General features: G+C 39.8%; 1 protein-coding gene across 1 annotated transcript in view; it reads left to right on the top strand.

Annotated features, from left to right (window-relative positions):
* The first annotated feature begins 260 nt into the window (after positions 1 to 260).
* LOC121388386 (probable glycosyltransferase STELLO1) overlaps positions 261 to 24,863 on the top strand; it is a 49,663-nt gene continuing 25,060 nt past the window's right edge. The window contains exons 1-3 of the mRNA XM_041519688.1: positions 261 to 532; positions 20,069 to 20,221; positions 23,959 to 24,859. Coding sequence (XP_041375622.1) covers positions 399 to 532; positions 20,069 to 20,221; positions 23,959 to 24,859 — 1,188 coding nt within the window. The 5' untranslated portion in view covers positions 261 to 398. The remainder of the gene's footprint in view (positions 533 to 20,068; positions 20,222 to 23,958; positions 24,860 to 24,863) is intronic.

The following is a 24,863-nucleotide window of genomic DNA, read 5'->3' as shown; positions in this document are numbered from 1 at the left end:
TTTACATTAGCACTACAATCTAGGTTTATGAAACAGACGCGGGTCTAGGGTTTTCTAATAGAGGGGGCCCAAAACACGTTGACGGGATAACTTTGCATTTGTTTGTGTATTTGTAATTATTATAGACCACACACACCCTCCCCATCCCTCTCTCTCTCTCTCTCACTTGTCATAGTGAGGATCGATTGTATACCCGACCGCACCCCAAACGAGCATTTTTCATTGGTCTACGTCGTGCCCTTTTTCTTTAGTATGCGAGCAGCTGTCAAAGTAAAAATATACTCGTTCTTAAATACCTTCCGTGTGGGAATTAAGCTTGTTCTCAACGTTGCATTACAAGGAGGTTGAGTGTCGTGTGGTTTTACAACATTACCTGTTGCCACCGCAGTAAACGTGCAATGACAAAGGTTCGCGTGGTCTACATTTGCGTTGTCGTCGGCGTGGTGTTGTCGTTTGCATACGTCAATCTGATGTCCAATATGAACAACGCCAGTAAATGGCATTCATTCTTCGAGAAGAAACCTGCTATAAGGTAGAGTGCATTTATTATTGAAATATTGTCAAAACATACACTTAGTCGTCGAGAAGAAATCTGTTATAAGCTTAGATGTATTTATTATTGAAATGTTGTCAAAACATACACTTAGTCTTCGAGAAGAAACCTGCTATAAGGTAGAATGCATTTATTATTGAAATATTGTCAAAACATACACTTAGTCTTCTTTGCAGGACGACATCGCAAATTTAGTTTTAATGGCCACGCGTTAACAGTGGCAGTCATCATGGACGGAGTCGGAACGTATATCGGTTGTTTTACTGGACGACATCGCACATTTAGTTTTAATGGCCACGTGTTAACAGTGGCAGTCATCATGGACGGAGCCGGCACGTATATCGGTTGTTTTACTGGACGACATCGCACATTTAGTTTTAATAGCCACGCGTTATCAGTGGCAGTCATCATGGACGGAGTCGGAACGTATATCGGTTGTTTTGCTGGACGACATCGCAAATTTGGGGAGGGACGTAGCAAGAACAAACAAACTTATAAAAAGTGCATTCTAGGCAGGAGAAACAAGTCCATGAACTAAGCAGATTTGCGGTCCACTGAGTAAATTTGCTGTCAGGTTGTTTGTTTGTTTGTTTATATTATTTTATGACAAAATAACAGCGAATACACTGAAATAAAAGAATAAATAGCAGGCGCATGTGCAGGGTTCTAGATTGAGGCGAGCAAAGTTTACAGGGGGAGGGGTCGAGACATAATAATAATAATAATAATATAATAATAATAATAATAATAATATAATAATATTATAATATTATTATTATTATTATTATTATTATTATTATTACTGCAGAGGCAATATTCATATACGGTTGTTGTCTATGAAAAACGTGCACAAAAGGGTCCGCTATATTCATATTTACCCCCACCCCCCTCTCCCCCACCTCCCCTGTACAGACGACGCAATGTCTGTATGTATTCCTTCTGTTTCATGTGGTTCGGTAATATGGATCAATCAAATACTTATTTACCGCTTATATACATTTTTGCTGTGTATATAGCCAGCCGTCGTTAGTGGGGGATATATACACGGCCGTCGTATGTATAACCACTTCGTATATAAAACTGTCTAGTTCACAGTATTCTTTAAAAATGTCACAAGTCCTATTCTAAGCCGGCTGTAATTCCCCATGGGGTTATGGTATATTTTGCAGAAAAATTGTTCGCGTACAACTAACGATAAATTTACCTGTACATGCAAAGGTCTAACTGTTCGGGTTTGTCGGCGTTTAAAATGCTTCTGTTGCTAAAATATCAACAATAAGTGGGTTGTGGTAGTTATGTAGACGGTTAAATAAAGTACTTTTAGCGACAAATCAAATGTATATATTTCCATATAATACTTTGTTAGGTCATTAATTAGGTCAACCATCTGTGGCTGAGTGAGTGCCTTTACGTCTCTATACACGGCGGTCGTGTATATAAAGTTCAAGGGTATAATACATGGTTGTCGTATATATAGCCTCATCACTACTCGGTTCTGTCGTACGTTTTAAACTCCTTATAAAAGAGTTCCAATTTTTAAAAAAATGAAGCTGCTCACTGGTTGTCATGGGATTCCCTCAATCTTGGTTCAATTAAACTATTTTGCTTGATACAACAGAGAAGTTTGGTATTCCAAATGAATGTAATTCCATTTATAATCCATATTTAGAGAAATAAGGCCCAATAAATCTGTGACCGAGTGCCTTTAAGAAGCGATCTTAGCTCTGAGATCACCTTAAGTGCTTAACTACTGTCTGCCCATATGGTGATTTAGCACTAAAATCCAAGCTATATCGTAAAACTATGACGTATGTCATAATGGCGCAATTTCGTACGGCGGTTTTACGATATCGTAGCGCTAAGATGGTTTTTCGAATCTATAGCCTAAATGACAAAAAAGGAGGACAGCCACTCTCGAGGAGATCCTTTACTGGACAATTCTAAATACATCCTTCCTGCACCGATCAAACGAGGACTAAAATCTCCCAGACTAGTTTTACTATAGCCTAAATAGATCCTTCCTGCACCGATCACACGAGGACTACCTCTCCCAGACTAGTTTTACTAAATCAAAACTAACATAGGACATAGCTCATTGGAATAAATATAGTTATGATGTCATGCATTTGTGAACCACTGTCGTACCAGTGATGATATCAGGTGTTGGCGAAAGGTTAGCATATCCTTCCTCACCGGTGGCACGCGCCATGAGTACTGCTGAAAGGTTAGCATATCCTTCTCCACCGGTGACACGCGCCATGAGTACTGCTGAAAGGTTAGCATATCCTTCCTCACCGGTGGCACGCGCCATGAGTACTGCTGAAAGGTTAGCATATCCTTCCCCACCGGTGGCACGCGCCATGAGTACTGCTGCCACCACAGCTGTCAAGTATGTCACTTTATTTAAGTCATCTTAATGTTCTCCTATACCAAATAAAATCCCATAAGCGACCATGGTAACGTTTGTGGGGTGTTTTTATTAAAAAACCCACTATATACAACCCTTACCTCAAAGAATTAACTAAATAAAATGGAACCTTATTTTCAATATAACCAGATGTTTTTACAACAGCCCTGGTTTCGCATAACATTTTATTACTTTGTTTTTACACATTCACACTACATGTTTCAAGCACAGTGCTCGTTAACACAGTGGTATTAGATGAAGTAGAATTTCATAAGTCAAATGTCTTTTGGTCTCCACCCCGTTCAATTTTAAGTCAAATTTCTTTTGGTCTCCAACCCATTCAATTTGTATTGGAAATTTTTTTTGGTCTCCATCCCGTTCAATTTTAAGTCGAATTTCTTTTGGTCTCCACCCCGTTCATTTTTTATTGGAATTTCTTTTGGTCTCCACCCCGTTCAATTTTTATTGGGATTTCTTTTGGTCTCCACCCCGTTCATTTTTTATTGGAATTTCTTTTGGTCTCCACCCCGTTCAATTTTAAGTCGAAGTTCTTTTGGTCTTCACCCCGTTCAATTTTTATTGGAATGTCTTTTGGTCTCCACCCCGTTCAATTTTTATTGGAATTTCTTTTGGTCTCCACCCCGTTCATTTTTTATTGGAATTTCTTTTGGTCTCCACCCCGTTCAATTTTTATTGGACTGTCTTTTAGTCTCCACCCCGTTCAATTTGTATTGGAATTTCTTTTGGTCTCCACCCCGTTCAATTTTTATTGGACTGTCTTTTGGTCTCCACCTCGTTCAATTTGTATTGGAATTTCTTTTGGTATCCACCCCGTTCTCGGTTAATCTAGACTAAAGTCTGTCCCACAGAGAACACCTTTTTTCATGCTATTTAATTTACTACAATTTATTTATTTATGAGCCAATTGATTTGTAAATTGCACACAAAGATAGTACTTTTATGTTATTTTCAAAACACGTTTACTTTTCGTCTTACGTCAAACCTAACTGAAATTATTTATCAAAAAATAATTTTCATAGAATGATGGGACGGACTATAGATGATCTAAACTAGATGAGGGGCGGAACGTAGCCCAGTGGTAAAGCACTCGCTTGATGCGCGGTCGGTTTGGGGTCGATCCCCGTCGATGGCCCCATTTGGCTATTTCTCATTCCAGCCAGTGCACCACGACTGGTATATCAAAAGCCGTGGTATGTGTCATCCTGTCTGTGGGATGGTGCGTATAAAAGATCCTCTGCTGCATTAGAAGACATGTAGCAGGTTTCCTCTGATGACTACGTGCCGATGATTAATGAATCAAGGTGCTCCAGTGGTGTCGTTAAACAAAACAAATTTCTAGACGAGACGACACCCAGGCTGAACATTGTTGTACACAGCGGAGAGCTTTGATTAAATTTGCACAGCACAGCGTCGTTTACGTCATTATGCGAACAGCTTTTAAATCAATAAAGAAATATAATCGTCGTAAAACATTCCTTAATGTCCTTTTGAGTCAGTCTTACCAAGGTGTTGTTGTCGGGTCACCATACTTAGCGATTAGTTTGACAATATGGTGTCACCGCAGTCGTTGTACACTGACAAAGATTCGCAAAGTCGTCGCTGTTGTTCCCTCAATTGTGTACGTCAGTTAGACGTCCAATATATACAACGTCAGTAAAAGGCGTCCACTTCTCAAGAAGAAACCTGCTATAAGGTAGATTTGGATCGCCAAAAAATGAATTGTGTGTTCGGGGACCAATCTGCTATAATATAGAGTGTTATTTATTGTTAAGATATTGTCAAAACATATTCAATAATTGTATTTATGGTTAAATATTAGTCGGGTAATGAATCAAGTGAACGTTAAAATGGGATATAACAAGCTACTGGTTTTATTTCATAGATTTATATTAAAATATATATCATCACATTATTTTGCATTTACCATAGTTTGACACCCAATAGCCGATGTATTTACTATAGTTTGACACCCAATAGTCGATGTATTTTTCGTGTTGAGGTGTCGTTAACATTCATTCATTCATTTTATATTAAAATATAATGTTGAAAACAAATAGGTGATATTCAAATATAGCATTAAATAATGAACATTGCTCACTACATAATTTTAATAGGTGGGGGGGGGGGGGGGGGGGGACAAATCGCCCGGGATCCGCGAGGGGGCCGTGAGGCTATCGTAGGGTGGCCGTGAGGGGCCCGTGAAAATTACACGGCGCCTGCCGGATTTTTTCCCAATAATTTTCGTCAAAATCTTCAGGCGGTCGCCAGATCACCGGTCGGTTTCCGGCAGGCCGCCGGGCGAGACCCTAGCAACGTATCTACGGAATTGCCACGACCTAAAATCGCAGATTTGGGAGTCAGGTTTTTACGCCCGCGGGGTTCGGGCGACGCCTAAAAATGGCAGCGGAGCCTGTAGAAATCGGGCAGCGTCCGACCGGACGCCTCGCGGAAAAGCCCTTTTTGGCCTGTTTTAGGAGTCGCGCGGGCGCCGCGACCGATATGTGACCAAGATATTTGGGAGTTCCTGGCCCAGTCTTCTTATATCGCAGCACCCAACTCTTTCAACGTGGTCAGCTGGCGTTCACGTTGTCCGAGACATCGCCCCATGATGTTCTACTTCTTGTTTCAGCAAGTGCACCACGACTGGTATGTCAAAGGCCGTGGTATGTGCTATCTTGTCTGTGGGATTTAACGTGTTTCCTCTCTTAGAATACATGCATATGTAAAAAATACCAAATGTTTGACATCCAATAACCGATGATTAATAAATCAATGTACTCTAGTGATGTCGTTAAACAAAACAAACTCTTGACTTTCATTTGTATATTAATGAATTATCGTGCATGTTAATGAGACACCGGCCGTGACCGGTTTTTTTAAAACCGTAATAATCTACATCTGACTTCAAGTCCGACGATTAGCCTACGGTAACGATATGGACCAGGCCCTGGACATCCCTTTCGCTATGCGACCAGAGTTAAAGATACATGTTTTCATTTTGTGTTTGTTCAGTGTGTGTTTTTCTGTTTCTGTGTTCATTCGTGAATTGTGCTGTGTTTTCGTTTTCATCGTTGGAGTTGAATTGTGTTTTTCTGTGTGTTCGTGTGGAAATGTGTTGTTCCTAAGTGTACCCATGTTAACCGTGCTTGTACCAGTGTTGTGTGTATTGTGTTCATTTTGTTTTCATGTGTGTTTTCTGTGTTACCATGGAGACGACTCCGGCCACCACCCCACCCTGCGGCCTGTTAGGCCAGGGCTAGTGACTGACTTGGTGTGTACTGGGGTCCCCGAGACAGGACCTGTGTGTAAAAGTACTGTACATATGTTTGACTATGTGTTGTTGTTTCATGTGTTTGTTTATTATCATCATTATATGTTGAAATGTTGGCAGCAATCAGCACCCATTTGAAAATTGGCACACTAAACGTAAACGGCTTTGTGAATAGCGATACAAAGCTAGCCCATAATCTTAAGCAATTAAATAAAGAAAAAGTAGATATTATTTGTTTACAAGAAACGCATTTTAATGATAAAGATAACATCAAAGATTTATTCAAAGAATTTAAAGGGAAATTTTTCATAAATTCATGCAATGTAGGTCGAAAATGAGATGTAGCTATTTTATTTAGAAAAGGGTTAGAAATAAAAGTAATTAATACTCTTAAAGATATGTCATATCATGTCATAGAGTTTTACGTGCACATTCTGAACAAGCTGTTGTAGCGCACGCTCCATCCACGACAGGAAAGGTGTGGGGAGGGGAGAGGAGGGACCGCCTGCACTGGCAGGTGCAAGAGAGCACCAGCAGCCCAATCAAATCGGTAGCAGGCGGGTCTTACAGATACAGAAGGGCGAGTTATAAGTTTACTTTGCCAATTTAAAAGCGGTATTTAACATAGTGAATCTGTATTATCCAGTGAACCCATGCCAAAGGGCTGAGTCATTGCAAGCTGTGTAAACTACTTTATTACGACAAATGACCAACGGAACCGTGACAAACCCCATTCTTTGTGGCGACTTCAACTGTGTAGACAATGTAACGCTTCACCGGACAGGATACGAAGAAACAGGAGCTTAGGGGCACTGTAGGGGTTAACGAATTAAACAAAATAATAGACGAACACGCATTAGGCCTCAGACCACAATTAATTTCACTATGTATTCTCATGTAGCCCCAGTGGCTGTAGCACTTTTATTAATTTCACCAGGCCATTAGCATTTCACGGGAAACATTACCTGCCTGGGCCCATTGAACACTCGAAAGGACGACATCTGTTGTCCAGCTCTTTTCCGCGTTATATCAATGTAAACAAACACACGTGGGCTAAGGGACCGAATCACACCCATTTCTCTGCATTTTACACAAATTTTGCATGACTTCAATGTGCTCTGGGGGACATTATGCAGTATCCAGTGTAAACCAAGTACACATATTCACTAACTGCATCCTCTTACCTGTCAAACCCAGTGTAACAATCCAGTATACTAAGCAGCTCCCCAGCCATTAATCACATCACAAGAAAACTATATTTTCTCGCATTAGTTTCCGTATTTTGGACAACCAAATAGGTCGATAACTCTAGTCTGAGGCCATTACAAGATGCATACAGATATCTATACCCTGACAGAACCTCTTACATATACCACAGTAAAGCATACAAAACATACTCGCGCATCGACCGCATTTCTCCCTCCTCTCCCCTCCCCCCACCTTTCCTGTCATGGACGACAGCTTGTTCTGAATGTGCACGTAAAACCCTATGATCTGACCTGACCTGACCGCATTTTAATCTCAGGGCAGTTTATTTCTGGCCTGAAAGAAGCTGGTGTGACTCAGTGTGACTGAGAATCTTGTCCTTTTTTTTTTTAGTAATTCATGTCAGGAAATCATACCCCGGACTTCTAAAAGGTTCCGCGTTCTTAGACAAGTCACAATTTGTTTTATATATAAAAAGTAGTGACCCCCCCCCCCCCCCCCCCAACTAGGATTTTGATCAGGGTACGGCCCTGAAAAGGTCAAGATTTAATCTTTATAGTATGTTAAAAATTATTTATAAAATTTAGTGGCCCCCCCCCCCCCCCCCCCCCCCCCCATGGATTTTGGTCAGGGTACGGCCCTGGCTAAGTCAGTACATTTGGACACTGAAGGATAGATTCATCCCATACACCATTAAGTGGAAAATTTTGCCTAGTTTTGTACGTAAACGTAAATCTACGACAAAACCAACAATTCTTATTACTATTATAGTTCAACAAATATAGTTTGAAGAACACACATTTCATTTTCTTTTGTCCGTAAAATACTCCAGCTTCCGTAATGATGTAATTTTCTGCGTAAAATAGACGCCAAACCGGTATAACTGCTAGTAACAGACGTAAACTTACGATGTTTCGTGAGATGGGCCCTTGGTACGTACAGTACTGGGTTAACAGCCCGGAACCGGCTCCCACCTAGAGCGAGTTTAGCTACTCAGTGGGTAGGTGTAAGGCCACTGCGCCAGCTTCCCTCTCATTAACCACTAACAACTAACCACTAACCTTCTGTCCTGGAGAGACAGCCCAGATAGATTAGGTGTGTGCCCAGGACAGCGTGCTTGAACCTTAATTGGATATAAGCACAAAAATATGTATAAATAAAACGAAATCAAATCAACGACCGTGTTCCGCGGTTCTTACAAATATTTTTAAAATATTTTCTCCAGTATTACTATTGCTTCCGGTATTGTTTTTGTTTTTGTGTTGTTGTTTTGTGTGTGTGTGGGTTTTTTTTGTGTTTTTTTTTTTAATTGATTATGCCTACGAATTGAACTGAACTGAAAAAAAGAATCAGACGTATTATTTAACGACACTTCAGTACGAAAAACATAACGGCTTTTGGTTGTTATGGGTAAATTGTCTATCAACACAAACATTCTAAAATCATCAATAAAACATACAGAGTAATCAGGCGATAAAGAGTCACAATAGCTATGGCGTAAACCACCAACATACAAACTTTTTTCTTTTTTTAAAAGACAGACAAAGATAAGGAAAAAAAGAACACTAAAACTACTTCCTTCCACAAAACAAACGTAATGGCATACCATGGAAACAGAGTATGTGTCTGTGGTAAATACGTTAAAACACCACCACTAATTGCATGCGAATGTGAATGGTGGGTTGCAATCAATTTTGTTCCGAATTATCCACACGTATATATAAAGAAAATTGCTAAAACAAATTACATATATTTATTGAAATTTTCGTATGCAGATGATACTGTAATTTTCTCCGAAACTCCTGAAGGTATGCAATATGCTTTAGATATATTTAATGACTGTTGTAACTCTTGGAATCTTAGCATTAATGTGAGTAAAACAAAAGTTGTGATTTTTAGCAAGAGAAAATCGAGGTATAATGTTGAATTTATGCTGCAAGATGAACGATTGGAAATTGTTGATTATTACTGTTATTTAGGAATTTGTTTTAAATGTAATGGGACTTTTTCTAAATGCAAAGCAACATCTTGTAGACCAAGCTCAAAAATACGGAACAATAGCATACCAGTTCATATACAATTAAAACTTTTTGATTCAATGGTTGAACCGATTTTATTATATGGATCAGAAATTTGGGGTTATGAAAATTTACAAATAATAGAAAAAATTCATCTCCAGTTTTGCAAACGGATTTTAAAGGTAAAAAAATGTACCCCAAATTTTATGGTATATGGAGAATTAGGAAGGTTCCCTTTAGAAATACAAGTAAAAGTACGAATGGTGTCATTTTGGAGTAAACTGGTTAAAGACGAAAATAAATTTAGTAGTATTTTATATAAATTAATGTTCTCTTTAAACAGTGGTGAAGGAAATCAATTTAAATGTTTGAAATTCATAAAAAGTATTTTCGATAACTCGGGAATGGAGTACATCTATATGAATCAAAATAATGATTTCAAATCGTATAAACAAGAATTAAAACAAAACCTCTGTGATCAATTTATACAATAGTGGTTCTCGGAAATTACAAACTATTCTAGGGGTCAATTTTATACATTATTTAAAAACAGAATTTTATTTCGAAACCTATTTGTGGAGATTATCGAATCAAAATAGATGCTGGATAACTAAATTGCGTACGTCAAATTTAAGATTACCAATCGAAACTGGTAGATGGTTTAAAGTTCCTAGAGAAAATAGAATATGCAAACTTTGTAATACCGATATTGGAGATGAATACCATTATTTATTTAATTGTAAAAATGATCATATTGAAAACATTAGAAGAAAATATATAAAACAATATTATAGAATTAATCCTAGCGTTTTTAAAATGAAAGGTATGCTGTCATTATGTAATGCACCATTATTAAAAAAAATAGCTATATTTATTAAAAGATTATCTTGTCTTGTGAACTGACGTTTCTCCGCATATTTTAGCTAGTTTGTTTGCATATCTTGTGTTCTGTTAATTATAGATACTTCTCTGCTGACGCCTGGGTGGGGGTCAGCCATTACTTCCTCGAGGGATAAATATATATATATATATATTCCTCGTGTTGGGGCCTTTGTCAAAGTAATGCATATACGCGAGGAAGCGGGAGTACGTGTCTTTAAATAACTTCCATAATAAAGTCTTCATGTTTTTACGATGGCATCTTGGGACATGCTTTTTACTTCGTAGCGTTTCTTCTTGCTTTCGAAACAGTCATGATTGATGTCGATTTCACGTTCCACCATGAAACGTATGCCTTCGTTTTCCAGACACAAACATTCTAAAATCATCAATAAAACATACAAAGTAATCAGGCGATAAAGAGTCACAATAGCTATGGCGTAAACCACCAACATACAAACTTTTTTCTTTTTTTAAAAGACAGACAAAGATAAGGAAAAAAAGAACACTAAAACTACTTCCTTCCACAAAACAAACGTAATGGCATACCATGGAAACAATATTATAGAATTAATCCTAGCGTTTTTAAAATGAAAGGTATGCTGTCATTATGTAATGCACCATTATTAAAAAAATAGCTATATTTATTAAAAGATTATCTTGTTTTGTGAACTGACGTTTCTCCGCATATTTTAGCTAGTTTGTTTGCATATCTTGTGTTCTGTTAATTATAGATACTTCTCTGCTGACGCCTGGGTGGGGGTCAGCCATTACTTCCTCGAGGGATAAATATATATATATATATATATTCCTCGTGTTGGGGCCTTTGTCAAAGTAATGCATATACGCGAGGAAGCGGGAGTACGTGTCTTTAAATAACTTCCATAATAAAGTCTTCATGTTTTTACGATGGCATCTTGGGACATGCTTTTTACTTCGTAGCGTTTCTTCTTGCTTTCGAAACAGTCATGATTGATGTCGATTTCACGTTCCACCATGAAACGTATGCCTTCGTTTTCCAGATATATGTCAGGGCCGTACCCTCCGGGGGGGGGGGGGGGCAGCTGCCCCCCCCCCCTGAGAATCTTGTCCTTTTTTTTTTTAGTAATTCATGTCAGGAAATCATGCCTCGGACTTCTAAAAGGTTCCGCGTTCTTGGACAAGTCACAATTTGTTTTATATATAAAAAGTAGACCCCCCCCCCCCCCCCCAACTAGGATTTTGATCAGGGTACGGCCCTGAAAAGATCAAGATTTAATCTTTATAGTATGTTAAAAATTATTTATAAAATTTAGTGCCCCCCTATAAAATACCTACACGACAACTTTCCGAGACATTTATTATGGACACCGTTCGATGGTGACTTGGACGCCATCTTTCATATCATCGTAGGTGATACGAATAAAGACGTTACAGAAACGACAACTAAAAACATATACACAGTCTTGTTATCACGAACTTACAAAGATGCATCGTTTAAAACCAGACGGGAGATCGCTTTTAATGAAACCATAAACTGGCAAAATGTCTGGAAAACACTAAATTCTGGCCTAATTGAAAATTATGACTGATTTAATTTATAAAATAATTCGAAATGTAATTGCAGTTAGAAAACACCTGCATGACTGGAAGATTGAGTGCACCCCGGAGTGCCTTGTGTGCGACAGGGTGGACTCAGTCCTGCACGCCTTTTTCCACTGCAAAAAACCCAGACTATTTATTAAGCAAATTGAACTGATTTTCAAAAAACATTTTGGCAATAAATTCCGATTGAACCCATATGCAATGATCTTTGGCATCGAACTTAGGAATTTTTCTGTGGAGTAAAGCTATAAGGGTAATTTGGACAACTAGAAAATTATTAGAGGGTGATAAGCCATGTAATGAAATGGCACTTTTCAAACATTTAGTTTATTCACGGGTTGAAATTGAATACTTTGCCGCCTTAGAAAGGCCCAACAGAAAAAAATAATTCCTGAAACACTGACGCCTTCGACATTACATATAAGCTATGATAAAGAATGGCAAATGCACAAAACGTAGAGAACATAGACCTGAACTCCCCGGCTTGTAGCTTTGGGGGCCAGGTCCGCAAACCAGGTTAATTTCTTGTACATAATAATAGCAACACACACTAACTGAATTAAAAGAAACAAAAACACAAGCACGCAATAAATATATTTAGTATTTTTATACAAGTACAAACACATCATTGTATATCCTTATCACACCATTCAACGAGAACCTGGTTAAATGTAAATAGGTAGGCTCATGACAAATAAATGGGGTACCCGGCATGTCCGGTGTTGCCTGAAACTGAAAAAAGAAAAAAAAAAAAAAAAAGTGATCGTCAGCTTGGTATAATTTGATGAGTACACGTCACGTGATGTGAGACAGGCGATTGGTAGCACACTTATAATCGGGCTGGCGATTCGGGGTCTACCTCTAATCGCTGTCTCAAGTGGCCTAATGTGAACTGGCCTTTAGTGGCATATACATGTGTATCTAGTGTATTGTTTTATGGTTGTCAGATATGGGGATTTCAGAAAGCAGAAGTAGTTGAGAAGATACATCTTGGTACATCAATATTATGTACTTTAGGTAGAATGTAAAATTGTGCTTTAAACATTTAAATACCTCCTCGGTAATTTCGTGATCATTGCGTATTTGATGTATCATTTTGCAATGATTTTTTTGTTACACGAGCCTCGGTAAGTCTGTTTCTGTTTTTTTTTTTTAAACATTTGTTTGTTGACTCCTGCAATAGATAGATATCTAGTTTAACGTGCCCATATACCACTAGGGTTTCGAACACGCCCATCCCGAGTCCTGCCTCCGATAAGATCGGTGGCCTGACTGACTCGGGATGGGGGATGGGGGGGGGGGGGGGTGTAGACTTGAAAATGGGCAGAATTTTGAAAATAGCAATTAGTAAAAAAGTTAATAGAATTAAAAAAAAATATTTTTGAACGAAGGCCTAAACGTTTAAAGTCAGATCTATATGTCCACATGAGTGGCCTCGTTAAGGCCGTTTGGGTGCACAGCTTATAGGGACGAGATACGTTGCATCCCGTCAAGAAAACCCCTAGATTGACAGTCATTAGACGTTGAAGGTGTAGTCCTGTGCTGAAATACAGATCTTAAGAAGCCGGATCCGTCTGAACGAGAGAGAGAGAGAGTATCAGACGGATATAATCCAGTCGTCATGAGTTGGTATAGTGGTGCGGACGGGCCCGACTCCGGAGGATACGAGATGGTATCACTATAAAGCAAAGTTAAGTCTAGAAAAGAGTAGTAGGGGCCGACCCCGCTTCGTATTTCTTCTTAGAGTGGGGCGGTCAATCTTCCAGTGCTGCTATGACAGGCTCGGACATGTAGAGACTAAACGCGAACAACCGTGGCGTTCTGCAGAATGGCCGTCATACGAGTCATAAAAAAAACAAGTCGACATAGCCGGAGAAATGACGTGGAGGCAAGGAATCTCGCTGAAAAAGAATCCAACCTGGTGGTGCAGGCTGTCGAAACGAGAAGCGTTCCAGCGTTCAGTCAGTTCCAATGGCCGCATACATCCCAGTAGAAAACTTCATTTCGCTGACAAAAACAATGAAATGAAGGATCCCCAAGTCGAGCACACGAAAGCACGTGCAGTGTGCACAAGCGAAACAAACACGTCTTACTGCCTCGAGCTCCAGACTGGGAATGGACTCCTGCGATGTAATTTTCTTTGTCTATAATTACAATGGTGGAACTTTTGTCCGCTTTTCTCACAACTATTGAATCATCTATTATTAATTTACTTAGTACCTTCTGGAGCTGCAACGATTCACTCACGTATTCGGTGCACCGAATGCAGGCTATCCGCGATACGTATTCATTATTCGGTACACAAAGAACCGAATAAATTCGGCTTTCTTTTTCTCTTTTTTGAGGTTTTAAAAATCTTTATTATTATTATTATATAATATTATTATTATTATTATTATTATTATTATTACGGCGTACGGGCTCCCATTTTTTGTAGAGGGCAGGCTGAGTTTTGCCCGAATTAAACAAAAGTGCCCGAATCTGGATTACAACGTTTATTTATATTAGCATTACTGGCAAGCTGCTATATAGGGTTGCAAACGAATCGCAATGCATTTTTTCATGGGCTAAAACTAATATTCGTGGTAGAAGAATGAAATTACATGGTCAACATTTTTCAGGCCAGCTCATTTTGTCCAAATTACTCTATTGTTTTTGTCCGAACTGGCGGGGGGGGGGGGGGGGGGGGGTAGGCAGTTGTTCAACAACAGTAATATCCGCCATTATTATAATTGTATGTTTATTATCAAGCATCTTGTCACGTGAATGTTATAAATTGTATATGTATATATTCCTCCTATGCCGTTGTGCAACGGCCCGAGTGTAAGTAAATTCTTGTCTTGTCACAGAAGTGCACGTTTTACATGTCATGATTCACTGTTCACCATTCACGCGTGAATAGAACGAATAAGTCATTTTCAAAGTGACAATAAACCGCGTGGATCGACTAGTAGGTGGAGAAGGCGACCAAAGGCAGCACGGGCAAGACCGGCAAGGGCAACTTGGGGTGGGGGGTGGGGGGGGTGGGCAAAACCGTCGGCTCAACTGCCAGGGGCGGTCCATTCTGCTTCGACGCTGCCACTACTCGACAGCAGACCATGCCAGGAGCGCCCTAGAAGAGGGGGGGGGGGGGAGCAAAGCTGTCAGTTCCACTGACAGTGGCAGCCCCTTCTGTTCCAGCACCGCCGCAGATGGAAATAGACCGGCCATTTGCGTCTCCGCCTGTTGTTGTTGCGGGGCCTGCAGCTGACGCACATCGGGAAAGACTGGCATTTAATTATTTAATTTTCAACATTTTATATTTTAAAGTTTAATGTTAGACACATCCTACTATTTAAATGTTATTTCTGATTTTTGATCACATGTTGTTTACTTCATTCAGCAAGTCAATAGTACAATATTGGTAGATTCACTATAATTATTGGTATTGGTCAACCTAATTCTGGAAATAATCTTTTATTTTTGGAGGCACTCCCCCATTTTGCCATTTCACGGCTGCTAGGAAGTCTCTCCGCCCCGACCATGTATTCATACTCGGTATGTACAAATCACTCATGGAAAGTGAGATCTCATTCAACACAACTGTGCACCATAAATGTAGGTGCAATTCCTGGCAAAGATCCAGTTTCTTACCTATTTTCAAACTCATAAATTATTTTATTCAAATAGGGGGTGTATTTTAAAAGCACTATCTTCGTGGGCAACACGACGTTCATTGGTCAATTTACTTCTCTGCAACCTTAAGAACAAAAAATATTTTTCGGTTTATAAATTTTATTGCTCCAACATGAATACTAACATTTTGCACTTCACGAAAGTCACTTGGTTATATGTTGACGACTGGCCAAGGGGAGATAACTCTTTCAGGAGTGTCACTGTATTGGTCGGATTTGGCCTGTAAAAAATGGGGGGGAAATTATTAGTATGACACACTGGAAATGTTTTGTTTAAATAAAGATTTCTATTTTAGGCCAAGTCTGACTGATTGCTAAACCTGGTAATATCATACTGTATACAGGGGGGTATTTTCAGGCCACCTCACCCTCAATTTTTACATTTGATTTTAAAGTTGAAAATTATGGAATGTGGGAAACATTTTCTAATTACTTCAGTAATTATCACAAAACTGTTGCTCTATTTGGAGTATCTTTGGCATATTGGGTAACCACTAGCAGCCATACGTCCACCATGACACAAGAGCATGTTGTTACTGCATACCAGGATAAAGTATTCAGTGGGGGGTATTCTGCGGACCTGGCTAATGTGTTCCCAGAGGCAGGGTTATTTGTCAGTCAGATAATTTTGAAAAGTGAGAACATGTTTTTGTCACACTGGGGCAGACTACAGAAAATTAAATTTATATATTGACATTGAGAAATTATTATGGGGAAACCCCCCGCCAAGAAAAAAACCCGTTTTGGGTAGACCCCCTAAAAGAGAAAATGTATATTTAATTGGTCACAAATTCCATCACCAAAAAGAAAGTACACTGCTTCAAAATGCCACCAAATCACCTACGTGTACTAGGCTTTCCAGGGAAGACTTTGATGCAGTGGCTAAGCCGTCAACGAGTCGAGATGCATCTTCATATGTGGTCACCGATTCACAGGGGACGACAATATGCGGTTACTTCGGCCTCAACCAGCTGTTCCCAATGCCTTGGAAGATTTCCTGAAACAAACCAATCAAGACTCAGATGGCTATAAACTTCTTCATTGTGGTAAAGTGCTCAATCTATTCAATGAATCTTATCGAGAACATAGAAATAACTTCCCAACATGTGATGGTGATCTGAAGTACGATGAACAGTCCTATCAACAATGGGGTATGTGTTGGCGCCTAGGTTTAAAATGTGAGCTGTGTCATTTTAGATCGAAGAAGCACAAATTGTACGAAGAAGTCACGAGGTCAGAAAGCTGCTCAGTCTAATATTGGGATACATGTTGGCCTTATGAATACATCAGTTGGAATTTCAGGATTTCTCAATTCCTTATCCGCAGCTGGTATCCCTGTTGGAAGAAAGCGTGGAATGCAGAATTCAGCCAATTATGTTGGATTCAAAACAGTGTACAAAAACAGACAGGATATGAAAGAAAGACGGTCTAATTTGGTTCGACTAAACAAACTAAAATATTTTACCAGTGATCACAAGATAAGTGTCGAGGGAGACTGCCGTTACAACAACAGACTTTTCGGTGGGAACTCGAGCATACCCCTGCAGTCTGCAACTCAAGCGGTCTACACCATTGCTGAGAACGAAACACCTAAAAAGGAAATTATTGGGATATACACTGCAAACAAACTTTGCAAAAAAGCTGAAATCCTCAGATCTAAAGGAGAGAAAATTACATGTCCAAATCACAGTGGAAAATGTACAGCTAATCTCAAGACAACAGATTCCATTGGCAACGAGGGCTTATATGCAGAAAAATGTGTGAATGAATTTCAAGTGGATGAAGACAAACTGAACATTGGCTATTTCACGACTGATGGAGATTCACATGCTACTTACGGTGCTACCCGAGCACAGACAGGTTCCATTGAGAATTTACGTGACACTAGACATTTTTCTAAAAGTCATGAAAAGGCTATTGAGAAAGTTTCATTCAGCAGAAACATCTTTCCGGGGAAAAATAAATCAGACCGACAGAAAGTACAGCGACGTTTTGTCATCGACATCAAGCAACGTTGTCACCTCGAACTTGACATCGCCCACCGTCAACTTTCAGGAGATATCTCTAAAATAGCTAGAAAAATTACTTACACCATCGATTCCATCGTGGCCTGTGTGAGTGGCAACTGTTCAACACTGTGTCAAAGGCATTCATTGTGTTCGGGCAGGCGGATCAAGGTATGGAAACCAGCCTATTTACCTGCAGATTCAGTTCTAAAAATGAAAGAAGGTGATAAAGAATTGTTAAGAAAATGTCTAGAACTTCGACTCGGCAAAATCTGCAGTTCTTAAAACAAAACTCAAATACAAACACTCAAAAAGTAGAAAGTGTCAACCGGGCTTATACTAGAACAAATCCGAAACAAGTGACATTCTATCGCAACTTTGAAGCAAGAATACATAGCACAGCCCACATGCTCAACAAAGGAATTCTAAAGTCTACTGTTACAAGATGTAAACTAGTGGGAGCCCCACTGACTGGAAGAATACACGCCCTCGCAGAATTGAAAGCTCGGGAACGTGAAGACCGGTATCACGCTACTAGGAAGAAAACTATTCAGTACAGATCCCGAAGAAATGATCTCCACAAGGTTCGATACCAGCAATATGACAACAAACACAACAGTGCTGCAAGAACAACCTACAAAAAGAATGTGCTTGACTCCGAAGTTGTACCACCATGTCTAACAGATCATACATACCTGTCCCCAAGAAGAAAAAAACACAGTCTCTATAACCTGGATGGCCGATGCAGTGTTTCGGGACAATGTTTAGACATTGCTGACGGTTGTTGTTAACATAATGTGGTTCGAAGTGTAATTGATCGATATTTAAATTGTTATTTATAGATGAAATGTCACCTGGACACGGGAGTCCACGCAATGCTGTAAGATCTACTGATAGACACAGTAGAGCTAATTTTAATCAGATTGTGTCTATATATTCACTGAATTTCTGGTCGTCTTAATATTTGTCAGAAGCCCAAAGTGGATTTTGTCTTCAAATAATTTCGTACGTACGGAAAAAGTTATTTTGAGAAATAAAATGTAATTTAACCTAGTACAAATATTAGAACGATTAGAAACACGTTTAATATACAGCCACTAATATTTTATGCAGAAAAATATATTTGATATGTAATTACAATCATCAGAAAGTTTCTGTTAGTTGACAACATCTTACAAATTGCTGCAAACTCGGGAATGTCCCTTTAACTAAAACATATTTGTGGAACTCGTCCTTTTGTAGATGGTTTTCTTTTTGTGGCACTAGTTTTCAGGAAAATCAATTACTAGAGCTCGCTAAAGCTCGCCCCTAGGGTTGATTTTCTTGAGGCTTGTGTCATTTCAGACATAACGGGTAGTCTCTATGACAATACTACTTCCGTACAAAAAGTGTCATGCTATTTTTAGTAAGACCCCGCACGTTTTAAACACAATGGTGGTTGGTATACTGACATTAGTTCAAATTAAATTACATGAATTTACTGTCCAGATTAACCAACACTGTATCACAACAAACTCGCTCACGTTTATCACCAATGTCAGGACTGGTAGTGTTAACTGTGTGATGAAAAGTTGGGTGCACCTCGAACTTTGACCCACTCAGATACTATTTGGTGTACGGCTACTTGTAGACCTAATTTACTAAACTCTCACAACTTACGATCTTCCAGTGCTGTGCAAAAAGACAATGCGATGATTCTTATAAAGAGACATACGCTAGTTTAAAAAAGAAAAAAAGAAAAGAAAAAACAAACAAAAACGCACGTTCGTCTAAGAATTAATGATTTATAAGGCAAGCTCTAGTTATTTTTGACGGTATTTCCATGTTTAAACATCACAGACTTTAGCTTCTCTCTGTTATAGCCATATCCAAATATGTGTTGCAGGTTTGTAGATTAACTAAACTTAGTGTCCTGAAACAAGGGCATTCGTCTTTAAACGAGTGTAAGAGAGCTGTGCCAATCAAACCCGCGGTTTGGAAATAGGCCTCCACGTGTCCAAACTATTGGACTTGAGTACTCGAGTGGCAAATTCGACCCGGACCCGAGTACCCGACACTTACACTTGATGATGATAAAGAGCATTATGCATCTTAATTCCAGCGCCGAACATGGATGCCGAATCATGCCATTGTGTAGCATTGCACACGTTCGACTTTTGTTAACCCTGCATGTCTCATAGCCGTACAATGTGTCTGGCGGCACACATGGCAAAATGAAGTTTTAAAAACAACAACAAAAATAAATCATGAGAGTGCTCTTCCTTGCACGGGTACTCGAGTCCTGTAAACGGACTCGAGTCTTGCTAGACTCGTCCCGTGCCCGAGTACTCAGTACTCGTATCGTGGAGACGCTATTTGGAAATAACAGAACGTTAGATATCAAGCAGCCTCGCTTTCAAATATGTTGAGAAATGTATTAAACAAGCATTCCCTTTTCTTTTCTTTGTAGACAATTCAACAGTTCAAGCTTGGGACCTACCTTTGACAAGTGGATCGTGGTGACGACCATCTTCTCTCCCACGGATGACGTCAAGTTTCTAGCTAAAATACCCGGATGGAAAGTCGTCGTCGTTGGAGACAGAAAAACACCCCGACACTGGAGGTTTGTCAAAATTTTCATACTAAAACGTTTTTGGTTATTTCCTTGGATTGCGTCTCCCTGAGGAGCGGGGGAGGGGTGTGGGGGTGGGGGGCGTAGTCCAGTGGTAAAGCATTTGCTTGATGTGCGGTCAGTCTGGGATCGATCGCAGTCGGTGGATTAGGTTTTGACCCGTCCCAACCAGTGCTCCACGACTGATATATCAAAGGGTGTGGTATGTATTGTCCTGTGTATGTGAAAGTGCATATAAAAAATCCCTTGCTGCTTTATAATTAGACCTATTTTGTTGTGGAGGCAGTGGGTTCCCCTCTCTATGCTTGTCGACCACCTGTTGAAATAACCACATTGTAATAACCCAGTATGTTTATAAGTAATACTGTTGTGAGTTACGGTTTTTTTTTTATATATATATAATTGTAAACTGGCGCTCATATAACTCCGGTATGAGAGTATTACCAACCGCCAACTTACGATGTCTTTTATGTCCTTTATATTACGTTTGGGCGAATGTCGATCCTTTTAAATGATGTAATTATTACTTATGTACATTCCAAATTCATATTTCAATGATGTCATGTCGTGGCACGACGTTTCTTCTCACGTCTGAGTGTTTAACAATGTTTTTATTTTTAATGATGTTTATATGTTCACGCACTTACAAATTGCGGTAATGGCCGAGTTGTCCGTGACCTTCAAGAATTATATTTATTGTACATCCGGGTCACAGCTGTCAAACTTTTCAGCGGTAAATACAACTAAACTTTGGAAAACCAAAGTTTAAATTATTATTTTTGTAGGAACATGAATGAGATTAGAATTTACTGTATATGTTTATTTAGATAATTTATTGATGTATTAGTTTACACCAGTAATAGGGAAGTAGGGTGTAGGCCCTACTTTTAGCGTGACTAACCTTACCCAGCCAAACAGGGGGCGGGTCATAGTTAGCAACGCTGATTTCTGCCGGCTGATTTTGTTTGTTTTACACGTGAATACCCTCCCAATGCGCTGATTCAGCACACTGATTTTACCAGCACGCTGATTTTTCGCTGATTAGCAAAAGTTATAAAAAGGCAGCGTTTAACGCTGGCCGTCAGCCTGGCTTTACCCGTACATTAGGTGGGTTGGGACCCATTTTGATTATTTTCTAAAAGTGTGGGTTTTAAATAAAGAGTTGGGATTAGATAGCCATTCTCACTTATAAACTAATATTCTCAATAAACATGATAATTATATTTGGCAATATAATTAATTAGCAATTTAGATATAGGTTAGCCTTCAATTATAAACTGAGAGCCTAGAAGTGCTATGGTATTTACTGTGAAAAGTTAACATTGAAATAACGTGTCTTGGACATAAGTGATATTATTCCGAGATAGGAATATGTAGTCTATTAAGTTGGAAGTACTGAAATAAAAGTTCAAGTGTAGTTTAATATATTGCTGAAGCAGTAAAAAGTGAGGTAGTTCACACGGTGTATAAGAGAAGATAGTGTAAAAGTAGTGAAGAGTGAGAAGTGAAATAGTGAAGAGTGAGAAGTGAAATATAGTTTGCAGCAAATAGTTGTGGGTGATGTAGTGCCACCCTACTGAGTTTATAGTGTTTAAGTGGTAGTTGTGGGTGATGTAGTGCCACCCTGTGTAGTTTATAGTGTTTAAGTGGTAGTTGTGGGTGATGTAGTGCCACCCTGTGTAGTTTATAGTGCTTAAGTGGTAGTTGAGGGTGATGTAGTGCCACCCTGTGTAGTTTATAGTGTTTAAGTGGTAGTTGAGGGTGATGTAGTGCCACCCTGTGTAGTTTATAGTGTTTAAGTGGTAGTTGAGGGTGATGTAGTGCCACCCTGTGTAGTTTATAGTGTTTAAGTGGTAGTTGAGGGTGATGTAGTGCCACCCTGTGTAGTTTATAGTGTTTAAGTGGTAGTTGAGGGTGATGTAGTGCCACCCTGTGTAGTTTATAGTGTTTAAGTGGTAGTTGTGGGTGATGTAGTGCCACCCTGTGTAGTTTATAGTGTTTAAGTGGTAGTTGAGGGTGATGTAGTGCCACCCTGTGTAGTTTATAGTGTTTAAGTGGTAGTTGAGGGTGATGTAGTGCCACCCTGTGTAGTTTATAGTGTTTAAGTGGTAGTTGTGGGTGATGTAGTGCCACCCTACTGAGTTTATAGTGTTTAAGTGGTAGTTGAGGGTGATGTAGTGCCACCCTGTGTAGTAGTTGTGGTAGTTGCCACCCTGTGATGTAGTGCCACCCTGTGTAGTTTATAGTGTTTAAGTGGTAGTTGAGGGTGATGTAGTGCCACCCTGTGTAGTTTATAGTGTTTAAGTGGTAGTTGAGGGTGATGTAGTGCCACCCTGTGTAGTTTATAGTGTTTAAGTGTTAGTTGAGGGTGATATAGTGCCACCATGTGTAGTTTATAGTGTTTAAGTGGTAGTTGTGGGTGATGTAGTGCCACCCTGTGTAGTTTATAGTGTTTAAGTGGTAGTTGAGGGTGATGTAGTGCCACCCTGTGTAGTTTATAGTGTTTAAGTGGTAGTTGAGGGTGATGTAGTGCCACCCTGTGTAGTTTATAGTGTTTAAGTGGTAGTTGAGGGTGATGTAGTGCCACCCTGTGTAGTTTATAGTGTTTAAGTGGTAGTTGTGGGTGATGTAGTGCCACCCTGTGTAGTTTATAGTGTTTAAGTGGTAGTTGAGGGTGATGTAGTGCCACCCTGTGTAGTTTATAGTGTTTAAGTGGTAGTTGAGGGTGATGTAGTGCCACCCTGTGTAGTTTATAGTGTTTAAGTGGTAGTTGTGGGTGATGTAGTGCCACCCTGTGTAGTTTATAGTGTTTAAGTGGTAGTTGTGATGTAGTGCCACCCTGTGTAGTTTATAGTGTTTAAGTGGTAGTTGAGGGTGATGTAGTGCCACCCTGTTAGTTTATAGTGTTTAAGTGGTAGTTGTGAGGTAGTGAGTGCCACCCTGGTAGTTGTGGGTGATGTAGTGCCACCCTACTGAGTTTATAGTGTTTAAGTGGTAGTTGTGGGTGATGTAGTGCCACCCTGTGTAGTTTATAGTGTTTAAGTGGTAGTTGTGGGTGATGTAGTGCCACCCTGTGTAGTTTATAGTGTTTAAGTGGTAGTTGTGGGTGATGTAGTGCCACCCTGTGTAGTTTATAGTGTTTAAGTGGTAGTTGTGGGTGATGTAGTGCCACCCTGTGTAGTTTATAGTGTTTAAGTGGTAGTTGTGGGCGATGTAGTGCCACCCTGTGTAGTTTATAGTGTTTAAGTGGTAGTTGAGGGCCACCCTGTGTAGTTTATAGTGTTTAAGTGGTAGTTGAGGGTGATGTAGTGCCACCCTGTGTAGTTTATAGTGTTTAAGTGGTAGTTGTGGGTGATGTAGTGCCTCCCTGTGTAGTTTATGGTGTTTAAGTGGTAGTTGTGGGTGATCTAGTGCCTCCCTGTGTAGTTTATAGTGTTTAAGTGGTAGTTGAGTGTGATGTAGTACCACCGTGTGTAGTTTATAGTGTTTAAGTGGTAGCTGAGGGTGATGTAGTGCCACCGTGTGTAGTTTATAGTGTTTAAGTGGTAGTTGTGGGTGATGCAGTGCCACACTACTGAGTTAACAATCCATCTATCTACCTATATCTGTCTGACCATATCTGTGCAATGTGTGATATAAATGAATTGATAATCGAAGTAGTAAATTCATTGTTGTTCTTGTATGGACATGTTTAACCTTAATGCTGGTTTCTTTTCTTCTTTTTCCAGCAGTCCTAACTGTATTTTCCTAGACCTCGAAACACAACAACAGCTTGGTTTTGAGAGTGTCGCACTTCTTCCTACCGAAAGCTATGCCCGGAAAACAATCGGATACCTGTACGCCATTGCGAGAGGTGCCAAGGTCATTTACGAAACCGATGACGACAATCGACCTATTGACCTTCTAAGAAACTTTATTCTACAGCCGCAGACATCGGGTATTATGTTTGATGGGGAGCATCTGTTCAATCCGTACCGCCATTTCGGTCAGCCGACGTTGTGGCCGAGAGGTTATCCTCTGAACGCCATCGGAGACAACGTCTCTTACAACTACATCCTGCAGACGTGGAAAACTCCTTCCATCCAACAGGGACTAGTGAACGGCGACCCGGATATGGATGCTATTTTCAGACTGACTCGGAAGAAGACGCTGAAGATGTTGAATATAACATTTGACATGCGGGCTCCCCCTGGTGTTGTACCAGCAGGCGTCTTTTCGCCTTTCAACTCCCAGAACACGCTGTTTCTCTATGACGCACTGTGGGCCTTGCTTATTCCCACAACCACAACGTTCAGAGTGTGTGATATTTGGAGGGGCTACTGGGCGCAGCGTCTTCTCTGGGAAATGGGAGGAACTCTGGGATTCCTTCCACCAAACGCTTTCCAGAAACGAAATTCGCATTCATACCTTGACGATGCTGTTCAGGAAAAAGATCTGTACTTTGAAACAACGAGACTTGTGTTGTTCTTGAAACAATGGAACTGCCACCCAAACTCAACCTTCTTTACCTGCGTGCTAACCCTCAGTCAAGATATGGCTAATAATAATTTTTGGAAGGAAGCTGATGTCCTGTTAACTGGAACCTGGCTCAGAGATCTGCAAATGGTTGGGTATCGAGAACCGGAGCGAGTCC

The sequence above is a fragment of the Gigantopelta aegis genome, chromosome 14 (assembly GCF_016097555.1).
Source record: "Gigantopelta aegis isolate Gae_Host chromosome 14, Gae_host_genome, whole genome shotgun sequence".
Classification (NCBI taxonomy): domain Eukaryota; kingdom Metazoa; phylum Mollusca; class Gastropoda; order Neomphalida; family Peltospiridae; genus Gigantopelta; species Gigantopelta aegis.
Note: the sequence above shows the minus strand (reverse complement) of the source record. Positions and strands in the feature narration are given on the sequence as shown.